General features: G+C 34.3%; 1 protein-coding gene across 1 annotated transcript in view; it reads left to right on the forward strand.

Annotated features, from left to right (window-relative positions):
- The first annotated feature begins 493 nt into the window (after positions 1–493).
- Positions 494–13127, forward strand: part of dapp1 (dual adaptor of phosphotyrosine and 3-phosphoinositides) — a 50259-nt gene continuing 37625 nt past the window's right edge. Inside the window, exon 1 of the mRNA XM_015345234.2 lies at positions 494–710. Coding sequence (XP_015200720.1) covers positions 634–710 — 77 coding nt within the window. The 5' untranslated portion in view covers positions 494–633. The remainder of the gene's footprint in view (positions 711–13127) is intronic.

Below are 13127 nucleotides of genomic sequence, written 5' to 3' on the forward strand. Positions count from 1 at the left end.
TCACCCAGTAGTGTTGTTGAGACCGATACCCTGTTTTTTTTTTCCTTATGTTGTTATGAAAGGCTGGGACGCCCGGATAATCAAACAGTGGCAGTGGGAAATTTTGGACGAAGGGGTTTTCTGAGGTTTTGATCCCGACTTGATAAATAGTGGTAAAATCTCTTAGTTGTGCGGCTTCTAAAGAGAAAGTTGCAAACAAGGAAAATGTATTACATTTTAATAAGTTAAATAATTAAACTAAACATTACGTTATAATAGCACAATGTCACCATTTATCATTTGAAGGCGCAAGTATTTGGTAGTCCAACGCCATACATTACATTTGGTTGCGATAAAACGATAAATACTTGCCCTAAGAACGGGCATGTAGCCCTGAAAAACTACAGTTCCCATAGGTCAAGCGTGTATGGTTTATCACTTTTGCTCTAACATGTTTTTCCAAAAGACATGTGGGCGTGACTTTACCAACTTCCTCTTTTTACCTGGCATTTTCTTGTTCTTCTACTGTGGATTGGCTGACTGTCGGGAGTGAAGCATAATACCAGTAAAAGCTGCTCCTACAAAAGTGTTCTGAATTTCGACGCGTGTTTCGAGTGGAGGGGACAGCTGGTGATTTAAGTCCCAGTACAGATCATGACTCAGTTCAGTAATTCTATGCGCAGCGATTATTCAACTGAGAGTTACTTCGGAGATGAACTGGAATCATTAAGGTGAGACTATTTAAATATTGAAAGCTTTTTTTTATCCTTACACTATCCAGGGCTCTGGAACTTTGTTCTTCACCTGCATCTAACGAGATTTAGTTTACGAGTCAAAATAGTGAAATTAGTTATTGTGTGAAAAGTGTTTTAAAGATCGTTCTTAATCTTCACTCAAGTAGAAAAGAAATTTAGTTAAAATGTTAAAAAAGTTAGTCTGATAAACAGTTTTTAGAATTAGTTCTTCACAAAATAATTTCAAAGCAGCCTTTATTATTTCAGTAATATTCATTTTATTTTTTTAAAGTTTAAACATCTATAAATCGTCAGTTCCTAGGCAGAAAATACTTGAAATATACTGCTATTGCTAAAATATAAATATATTGAGACCTTTCACAAGGATTATCTGTGAAGACCGAACAACGTCATTCATGCAACATGAAACAATTATTAGTATCATTCAGTACCATCTGTGGTGAGATCTGACAGAGATTAGAAGAATCATCATTGGCTTAATCTGGTGGAGGAGCACAGCATTGATAAATCTGAAGATTGTTTTTACTACTTCTAGAATAAGTGTTCAAACCGTAGTATAGTGATTTATTTAAAAGGTACTGTGATAAGCAAGTCGTAATAAACGAAATTAATCGGTGAAGGATATTGTCCCAAATAAAGGGTTCCCGCACATTTGTTTGTAGTTGTACTTTAAAGACAAGGAAGTTAAATACGTTATAGGAGAAAATACAGCTAGTCGGTGGCAGTTAGAAGAGGAATAGGAATCCCTGTGTTGACAAGCCATTTTTCGCAGGAAATTTTAATTAACATATATCGTTACTCTGTAACATATCTCCAAACAAGGGGTGAGAAATGTTGGCGATACTAGAAGAGTGTGTTATTTGTTAGAACTGCTTATTAATACAGCACCTTCCACTGCAGTATATTGAATTGGCTTCATGGCACATTTTTTGTAGTATTTTGTGTTTATTGTTTTTTATAGGTCATCATTTCAGTCTACCCCCCTTGAGCAATACCCACGGATGTTTATTCCCCAGCGGAATTAAAGTTTAAAACTGAATGAATGAGATGGTGCCTCAGATGGGTGTCTTCTCAGTAAATGTTACCTGCCGGTCCACTTTTCATGTATACAGATTGCAGAGAAAATGTTGCTAAAAATTCATGGGTTTTAAAAAGTACGTTTATAGTTTACTTAAAGATAAAAAGAAGTAATGCCTCTCATAAAAACGGAAAAGTGGGGACGGGTCCTCTGTGTCAATGACAGAAAAAAATCCCCATGCACAACTCTTTCTTGTTCCTTTGCAGCAAACCAAAATGTCCTTTAGTTTCACTTCCATTTTTATTAAAGCCGCACAACGTCTAACTACTGGTGTTCATTGTATGATGTGCTTGTATGCAAATAGCCATTTCATGGATTATAACCTTTATGGCAGGTGTATTAATATTTCCTAAATATTGCGTAATGCTGTAAATCCTATAACTGTGCCACACCTACATGAAATCTTAATGGTATTTTTCTTTCATGGTTCTTCATTTGTGTATTTTCTCAGTATTTTATTTATCTGAAATATTTTTAAACTCTTATGTTGTATAACGGGAATAAATGGCAATTTAAATATGATAAATTGCAAGCAAATTACAATTAATATAATTCTTAATTTAACTTCATTATGAAAAGATAAGTTGTTTAACGTCTGTGTGGTAAATCATCTGGTACAGTGTTGCTTTGCATGAGCAAAAACTCATGAGTAAGGACAGAATTTCTGTGAGAAATATTTAATGTTTCTGAGTTCTCTACCTTTTTATTACAAAAAAGCAAATGCTTTTCCTGCTTGCATCTAAACTTTATTTAAAAAAGTAATCACATTTATGGAAGGAAGTCTCACCTACGGTGGAGAGCTATTTCAAATTTGTTTTTTTAACACCCATGCATGGTTAGATGATGCATGAGGAGGTAGAAATTGTATTTCTCAGAATGACATACTGTATATACCCTATAGCAGTAGTGCAAAATAACTGTGATGTGTGTATGGTTGTATTGCAAAGTTTTTCTTTTACCTCTAATTTTAGGAGTTAGCTTAAGGAACGTGACTTTGGGTAGATTCACCTGGCTTAAATGTTGATTAAGGCAACAAACACACACAAGAGCTACAGCACTGTTTTTGTGAAGTGACACACCAATGTACCGTAGACCCTAAATTTATTAGATGGCATCCGAATACGAGTTATCATGTTATACGAAAGCTTGAGCTCTGGAGAGTTACTATAGAAATATGTTTGTGTATCAACAAAATATTTCCTGTCAGGGCTTCTTGCCAAAATCAACTAGTTTATGCCCTAGAGTTCAGATCTTTCTGTAGTCATTAGTTAACTACTTGACCAGGGTTCCTGAAATTGTAGTGGACAATTAGCCAAGGTCTGCGAGGGTTAGCCTACAGTAAGTACCATATTTATGACTTGACACACAACAGGAACCCCTTGGAATTTTTGAAAACTGAAAGGATGTTATCTCACAGTATTTTTAGCAAGAGCCACAGCCTCCTTCCATTCCATACTATTTTACCCATAAGGATACTCTGGGACTTGCAGTATGAAAAGTCATGGATGTTCCAGGGTGAAGATCTAAATATGGTCTAAAATTTGTTTTTTTAAATTAGATCATGGGTGGCATGGCAAAGTGGCTAGCACTGCTGTCTTGCAAAGCTTTGGCCCTGGGTTCAACATCTGGGGTGCTATCTCTGTGGAGCTTTGGTTTACTCCTACAGTCCAAAGACTTACTAGAAGGTTAATTGACTTCTGGGAAAACTGGCCCTGGTGTGAGCGTGTATGTGTGGCTTTGTGTGTACTGCAATGAACTGGCATCTCATAAAGGATGGATCCTCCCTTGCCCTCATTGTTTGCTATAATAGGTTCTGGTTCCTGTGTGACCTTGTATTGCATAGAGCCATTAGAAAATAGATCATAATAAATGAAGGAGAATTTGGTACATCTAGGTTGTTTGATGGATAATGTAACTGATTTCATTCAGGTGTTCCTTGACTAAAGGATATTAGTTTCAACACCTTGTTTCAGTCACCCACAATTTTTCTTAATGGCTTCCAGCTTCAGTTTTAAATGCACTTCCACATAGTTTCCACCTTTGCTGTTTGATTCGTGTTTCACAGATTCTGACAAAGAATGTAGCTTTGCTGTCAGTGTCTCTTTATGATTTTTGAACATATTGCTCATTTTCTTGGTATGTTTCTTGGTAAGGAGTGTTTCTTCTGCTTGTTTGTTGATATAGCTGTTTTTTTTCTAAACAAACTTTAAGATTTAGTTTGTTTCTATAAAGGCAGAGATGTTACATAATCTAGATGAAGAAGAGCCTTGTAATTTAGCATACTATCTTCCAAAACAAAAATATAAATTAAAAAAACTAATTGAATGTTTTTTCCATGTACATTCAGGTTTATGAAATGATCATTGAAGAAGAAAATATTTTTTGTTTTTGGTTAAGATGTTTTTCACAGTGGTGTTCTGATTATCTGCCAACAAATCTACTCATCCTGATTCAGTACAAATTTTGGTGTCTGCACATACATTTGGTAGTACAAGAGGAACTGGAAAAAATCATACAGTACATTGGGAATTTCACTGAGCTTGGAATTAATAAATTCAGAAATTAGGTCAAACTAGATATTGAGTGTGAAACTGATATTTGTCCCCTGAGTTAATTTTTCTTAATCTGCCTACACTCTCTAAAGAACAAATTGTGATTGACATTTCAGATTGTAGAGAATAAGAAGCTGTTGGGAATTAATTACTAATCAGGAAACTGATCTTTCAAATATTCTTAAAAATACTTGTTTAATATACTGTTACTTTCTAGGGAAGAAAGAAGTAAATTCATAGCTTTAATGATGTATTTACTGTACAAATACAGTACAGTGTGTTTAGGAGTATATTAAAGTAAACAAGAGAAAATTATTTTGTAAGAAATTAAGTGTTTTTGTAAGAAGTTTTTTAAAACTTCTTGTGTGCTGACTAACATCATGTGAATTTAATAGTGTAATATTATTGAAAAAAGCAGATTTATTTTGATAAAAAGTCCATTGATTATGAAATTGTCATCTCCGAGTCAGAAGAAATTAGTGTGACTAGAGCAATAAAAAGTAAATGAGTTGTTTCCATATTCTAGAAACTGGTTCATGGGTCTTCTGTGAAAGTCAAGAGGAAATTATTTTATGACTATTACCTTTGGACTGAAATTTCAATTCCAAACAACAATCTTTCTATTTGTAAAAGTCACAAACTGGTATAGTAGAAATCCCTTATAGAACTGAAATAGTTAACAGAGGTTATGTAATGAATAATTAAGAAATTAATAAACTCCAGGCAGAATAAGTTCATAAAAAACAATAAGAAGGCAGATAAGTGGGCTCAGGCAATTTCAAGCTAAAACAAGCATTTTTAGCAGTTGGACCCAAGTTGTTAATATTTTTTAACACAATTTCTGTTTTGCATGATTGTTTTTGTATGAAAGATAAAGGGTGTTAGAATTAGTTAAAAGTCATTTCCATATGTTACAAAAACCTCTACCAATTTTACACTATAATTATCACGATTGTAATACATTTCTCACAAAGTTGTTATTAATTGTAGAGTCATTAAATGATTCTTAAACCATTAAATGATATGTTGCACCTATCCAATTAAATTTGAACTAAATTTGAAAAGTTTATGTAATAGGAAAGATCCAATATTAACGCCCAGAAGAACATCCTTATTTCTATACCTGGCATGTTTCATATATAGTTACGAAAACCTGACAGATTATTAAATAATAATCCTTCCTAAGTAGAATAAATTGTGTATTAAGAGATTTCTGCAAATTGTGGCAGAGTATACTTTGAAAGAATGGTTTCTTACTGTTGCAATGGAGGGGATATGTGTAGCACTGTAGCTCTTTATGAACAAATGTTTTGTGATTGTTTTCTTGTTGTATCCATTTGATAATTTCATTAAGGCTATAGACATAAGACTTAATTTGAAAGCATTTTAAGATTCTTTACTATTTTTTTCCTCTGTCTGTGAAGTATTCAAGTTACGAGCACTTTGGTTTTTCAAACACTTTTTTATATTGTCATTGCTAGAACAGCCTCAAACATAATGGGCCTTTTTTTCTGCTCAATATGAACCATTTCTCCATTTCATTTTTAGATTTTTTTTAGTCTTTTGGTAGGTAGTTTGCTACGACATATTACAAAATGAGCCTTACCTCAAGTACAGAATTGCTTATGATAGCGATGAATTGTTTTTAGGTGCACAAAAAGTATCACTGAAGATACTATAACAACTACACAAAGCTTGGTGATTGCTGGCAGTATCCGTAAAGTACTTTTTTGTTTCGGTAACCCACCAGTTTCCATTACCATTACAAAGTATGCTGGTGCCACACAAAATGGACCGGACCAAGTATTTATTCTTTGAATCCTTCTGTATATTTTACTTTTCCTTTGGGCATTGTTCTTCTTTGGTTGCTTTCAGTACAGAGTTCCATTTTTACCATCTTTAAAATGCACTTAGTTTCTGGCTGGCTGGTGTGATTATTTTAAAGAGGAAGTTTGTAAAACAAGTAACCTTAATGAAAGTAATCGCAGTGGCAACATGACTTCCAATAACTTGAAGTACTGTAGGATTCCATCGGTATGTCCTCACCATGAATGTAATTGTTCTTGCCACTTTCTACCTCATAATGTAAGATTTTATTAGGAGTACAAATTTAAACAACAATTAAGTTAGTGTAACAAGGCCCTTCGCTTCATGTAAAATTTTATTCCATACTTGCTTTTTAAAATATTTTCCATCCAACTAAATCCTAAAACCAAAAACAGATGTTTTCTTGCTGACTGACTTACAAAGACAGATATATTCATGTTGAAATAATGTACAATGCACACTGAGACCATTAAAATAATTGTATAATTTTGCCAAAGTAATTTTTTACACCTGAACAAATATGTGCTTGTCATAGCAAAGTCAGTGAATATTTAAGCAATCAATGTATTTTATATCAGTATATTTTTAATTTGCAGTCTATAAAATACTTGCAACAATAAGGGACATGTGTTTCAATGTACAGTTGATGCATTGAAAAACAGTGGAACTAGAATGGACTAACATTATGTTGTATGAAATAAAAAGTGAAGCAAGCAAGACATGCTGTACATGGTCTGTGCTATATTTCCCTGGTGGTAAACAAAACTATACCTTTTAACCTAAATATAGGTTAATTTGTGTTCTGGCAGGCCTGCAGTTATAAGCTTAAGTTTAGAATTCACAATCTTTCAGTTCTTGATCTAAAAATAATATTCATATTTATTCATATGTATTAGCTTTTACTTTTAAGGCAAGCTTTATGTACAATAAATGCACAAAAGATGTTTCAGAACTTTCAAAAATATCTTTTCCACAACATCCCTTACTTCCTTCCTTGTACATGCTTCTGTATGCTTTAGATAGATAAGTTAGGCCAATGTCTGTATAGTATTTTCATCCTGGAAATACACATTAGCCATAATAAGCAAGTGATGAAAATTATTTGTGGGTAATGAGGCATAGTCTTTTTTGGGTTTAAGGACTATAACGGTGGTTTTCAAACAGAAGGACAAATAGCTCAATACAGGTTCTTAAATTAAACATTATCACAAAAGTAGCAACATATGTAAGTCTAATATTTCAGATGAATGCCCAACTTTTATCAGGGATAAAACAGGTTTTTCTTCTTTGAATAGTATTCAGCAAAGATAGTAGATTTTTGACAGATACATACAGTACTAACTGACAGTTAAGATGTTTAATCATGTAAGAAATGTACAAGAGCCCGAATAAAGGATAACATATTGAAGAACTTAATCAAGGTTTACATAATATATAAAATAAAAATAAGATGTATTACCCGTTAACATAAATGTCTTTCCTGCCGAAGCAAAACACATTGCTTTATATACTGTAGCAAATAGTCTAAATACGGTGGTTTTGTTTGGAAAACGTTTAAACACTCTCCTCTATTATTGCCTTATTGTTCGGTTCTGGAATAAACAAAATAAGTAATATCATGTGCTTTTCATAGAAAGTAAACTGATGCAAGATTTTCCTGATCTTTATCTTTTATTGCCCTTTATTTCACAAATTCTGAGTTTTCCTGAAGTGTCTGCTACAGTAAGTACTGTAGTAGAGTCCAGAGGGATAGTGGATAACATGCAACACGTTAGAGGAATTGATCACTCCTGGAACTGACCGTGCTTTTCCTGAGCTGAGATGAAACAATTCTTTCATTTTTGATGCAGTTTCTACAGTTAAAATTACCAGAGAGTAAAAGGAGATTAGCTATCAAGTTTGCTTTTATCAAAGGACTCCTTGTATTCTGAAATCTCCTATGTGCCGTAACAGGAGGCTGTTTTAATAGTTTACCTAGACAATCATCTGAAGAAAAACACTGGCATATTCATTTTTAAAGTATGTTTTAAAATATTAAACATTTTGCAGTGTACATTGTGCAGAAGAATATCTGAGAACTAGATTTAGGGATATTAGAAGTAATAAATGATGTGATGCAATATGGAAGTTATCAAAATATACTGTGTGGCCCATGCTTCATGTAACCACTTATCTTTATTAAGTGTTTCCTTAAATCTAGTCATTAGCTCTTTTAAAGTTGAGGTGCTCCTGGCCAAAGAAAAAGAACGCAATATTCCATTGCCAATAGCACAGTAAACAATGAATTGACCTCAACACATACCAGAAAGTACTGCTCTTAACCTAATAATAACTAAGAAAGTAACTTCTATTCTTTAAAAAAGGATAAAGATATTACCATTTAAATTAATACAATTAAGATTATCAACAGTGACGGTTTTTCTGTAACGTGTGATACCTCATCGATCTGTGTATTTCTGAATCAATACAGTATATAGAAAGAAGGGTTTGACAAATATCAGATATTTCAAAAGTATTAACTAAATTATACAAATTAAAAATATTTTTCTTAATGAAAATGGTGAAGATTTACTGATATATTTCTATTAATGAGAGGAGCTGAAACAAAGTAAAAATCTCCGGTAAATGGACCGAAGAGAGTGTCTTATCAGATATATTAATTATAATATTTTGTGATGTAATAATGAGTTGTTGCTCATTCTAGAACTATTGTAGATATACAAATTATAGATTCCAACCATTCTGCTCTTAACCTAGGATTATTAAATATATCGTGGTGATGGCCATTAGGTTTGATCTTTCATTCTCTTTATAAAAATTACAATTATGAATGAAGTCTTTTGTATACAGTAATTCCCATGAACCCTAACTCTTTAAACACCATATGGTGTATTTTGGTCACAGGCTTCACAGTAACTAGGTTCTAAGAAACAGTTCTAAGGAACTGGTTAGCTTCAAGTTTACATATTCATAGTTGGTATTATTTTTCATATCTGAACACAGCTTCTGGTCCTCTAGCTTTTTCTGTATGTTTGCTGCAGTGGTATTTATTTTCCTTCAGAGAAGCTTCTTTTCTTTTCGAGATGAATACAGTATAATGATTAAGGTCTACATTTGTTTGACATTCTCAATTTGTTAGTGACTGTTTGGCACCTTTAGTTAAGTGCTTTCTGTTAAAGAGACTAATGATTTTTTTTTTATAGTAGCTGATGTACAGTAATTCTATCTACAGTTGCAATACAAATAAAAGGGATTCCTGCAAACTAGAGTAAGTAATGCAATAAGTTCAAGACTTCATTATAATTGTCAAATAACATGCCAGACACTGATTGACTATATTTGGACAGTAGGTTGAACTTTTTCATTTACCTTTTGAGTCATTTGGAAGTTCCCCTCAAGAAAAAAGTTTAAACAAACTCAATCAAGTGTGACTCTTTATTTAAAAGATTCTCAGCATGCATTTAATAATTCTTTCTCAGTCAGCTCCTTCTACAGCTTGTGCAATGCTTGAGGTTGACTATCAATCCTGATTTTAGGAACAGGAGAATTAATGACTTTCAAGTTGTTTTATGTGTGTACAAAGTCAAAGTTTGGTTTTAATTATTTATGTACAGTAGCAGTGAGAGGTAAGGTGGGACATTTGAGTCTATGCTAAAAGTTAAAGGTCATCCACCTTTACCAATATTTAACTGAATAACACAGTCATCAAAAATGTTTCCATCCCAGTAACACAAATCTCTTGGAGATCTGTCTAGAGACCGAACAAACTTAATGTCTGTATTTTCAATTGAAATTTAGTTTGAATTGACGTTAGCTAACAAACCTGACTGTGTCAGAGCAATTGACATGATAACCTGGACCACCTGGATGTAATTTACTAACGCGCCGCTTCAGGAATATTTAACAGCTGCGGGGACTCGGCTCACTGCTCTGGTATAGAGTCTCTGAGTCTCTCGAGCATTGTACTCCCTAGTCCCTGGCTTTGCTTTGTCTCCTGTGACTTATTCAGATTCATGGCGGTGTCTCCGGGATTTGACCCCTGTGTCAAGATTTATGTTTCTTTCTGCATTGGACCTTGGTTGCGTTCCTCAACCTTGGCCTCGGACTCCCTCCATGCTGCTGTGTTTCCCTGGACTGGACCCTAGCTTCATTCTTACCATGTCTCCTGGATTCGCGTTTGAGATTTGAACTGTGTTTGATTTTGGATTCACTGAATTTTGACCTCCGCCTGCTCGACCATGAACTAGCACTCTGTTTTCTTCCTCAGTCCACAGCAACCTGCCCCAGCCCTCATTTTCCTGTGTGTAGCACTGACCTGCGGCCTAAGTCGGCACACTGCCCACAGTTCCCCTGGGTCTCATCTGCTGCTAGTCCCACCGAGTAGCAGGATCATTATAGACTGAATACGGAAGTCACCTTTTACATTATATGGTACAAACTGCTGAACCATGTTGTTGGGGCAGATTTCCTATAATTCCTTAAGAAATGGCAGGATGAAATTATTGGATGAATAAATTGCAAGCAGTGGACATGGTGGACCATGGTTTGTCAAAATAATGTTTAGATGTCCAAGTGTAATCCCTCACAGATTAAATACTTTTTTCTGTTCAATGCACGTTTACTTTTTTGGTTTTATTCAAGGAACGTCTGACTTCACCATGAGTTACAAAAGAAAATCATTAGAAGTTAATACAAGTTAATACAAGAGGTTTGCTCTTTTTGGAATCTGTTATTGCTGTATGATTCATAGGTGGTATGGGAATTACCTTAAAGATTACGTAACAGTGAGGTGTGATACAAAGTGAAGTGATTGCAGTGATTATGACAACCCGGGCAATTCCATTCTAAGCTTCAGGGATTTCGTTTATGAAATGTTAGTGAACAAACCAAGTTTTCTACTTGTTTTAATACTAGCAAATAACACATCACACTGAAGTTGTGAGACATCATAAAGTCATGTTCTAAGAAAGGGCTACAGCACTTTTTATATCGGCTCATTTTTATTGTATTTTTCATCTACGATGAATTAAACCGAAATTTCTGCCGCAATATATTATAGTGGACAGTTTTCAAACACAGTAACTTAACATCACTCTTTTTTTTTCATTGGATTGTTTTTTTCCAGCATGGGTTCCAGGTAGTTATGACACTAACTGTCCATGTAATTGCTAGTTGCCAGTTTCTAGTTATGCAAATGCTGTAGGTAACAGGTGTTAGGCTTTCTTTCATATATCAGGCCTCCAAAAAACATCTCTAAAAATTGAGATAAATAATTCATAGGACTCTATTGTCTGAAGCAGGGCATACTCTGCAGAGGATACAAATATCAAATGCATTATTAATACTGGTAATGACTCCAGTATTCTGAAAAGTAGCATCTGCTGTAATCTCTAAATGTATTGTGAATGAAAGATGTGGGAAATTCTTCATCAGAGGAGCAGGACACAGTCTTGTGCAGATTCAGTTTTATTGAGCTCAATAAGTCCAACAACGCGCGCTGGGTCTGCCCCACAGAACAGACAAACTGTAAGGGTTTCCCAGCTCTTATATACAGTCAGAAGAAAGTTTGTTTCACAATCTGAGTGCTTGTCCTGTTCTTTGATATATAATTACTGCTTGTCCTACTCTGTCTTGCTCTAGGTTCTGTCCTTTGATATGCAGCAGATATTGGCCTGGTTGATCCTGTTTGTTGGTATTGTTCCTGTCTTTTATTATGTAGTGTTAAGCCACTGGGTCTGCTAAAGCAAGTCAGCTTTATGGCATCTTAGTGTAACTTTTGTTTGAGGCTAAATTAACAGACCCCATCAACATCTCTCACAATGTGTTTAAGTGGTGATACTGTGATGCTGGATAAGTGAGATATATACATGTCCCACTTCAAAGATATTTCAGTAAGAGGATGAAGGTTTTTTAAGCCTTTTAATGCAGTAGAGTTCTAAAGGAAGTGTTATGTATCTTGTGTAAATTCATTGTAAGGTGTATTTATATAATTGATTTTTCAGTATTCGATCAATCAGTTAGATCAAACAAGAATCCCTGTACATTACCTGAATATTCCTGAGATACAGTAGACTCTATAATAGCATTTTCAACAAATGATGTAGTGAATGTTTTGGTAATGCTTATTTGATTTCCCCTGGGTTGTTCCAAGAAGTACAGGTGGGATCAATACCGTAACTTGTGCAGATCTTTAAAAAACACTGTATGTTCAGTCAAGTGTGTGAATTTTATTTTGTCTTGTTTACCACCCCGAGCAGCTGCAAAATGCTGCAGGTCTTTCTTGTGTCTCAGCACCTTTGGTATAAACTGACAGCTATATACAGTAAAAAAATGTAACCGCTAATATTAAAAAAAGTCACTGTGACTAACTTTCCATTGAGTTGTCACAGACAACTATATATTTTTGAATGTTGCTAAATGTGACCATATTACTTAAAATAGGAGGCCACTCTTAAGATATTTTTCATTTATTGTCCTCTTAAAATGTATGCAGTAGTAGATTAAGCCGACTCAGGGACGCAAAATAATGTAGTGATTCATAGCCGTTTCAGGGACGCCAAATATGTAATGTTAGTGGCTCTCTGAAGGCACCAGTTCTGTAGGGTTTGGGCATTTACTGAGACAATTATTAATTGTAGCAGTAAATCACAAAGATTCTTTTGATGGCTTTAGAATCCAACCATGCGACATAACTCAACCAACGCGCACACACAGGTACTAATACACGAGGATACATTTATTAATACATAGAATATGCATGTAAATCTAACCGATCTTATCGTGAGGGTTATCAGAATACAAAAGATATATATTCGGTCAGTTACAAAGAGTTACACATCAAGAGGACATACGTTCAGTATATCATTCATTAAGACCGTTTCATAAATGAACTTGGTTATAACTTCTACATTAGACACTCGAAACAAGTACATAACT

The sequence above is a fragment of the Lepisosteus oculatus genome, chromosome 1 (assembly GCF_040954835.1).
Source record: "Lepisosteus oculatus isolate fLepOcu1 chromosome 1, fLepOcu1.hap2, whole genome shotgun sequence".
NCBI classification, from domain to species: domain Eukaryota; kingdom Metazoa; phylum Chordata; class Actinopteri; order Semionotiformes; family Lepisosteidae; genus Lepisosteus; species Lepisosteus oculatus.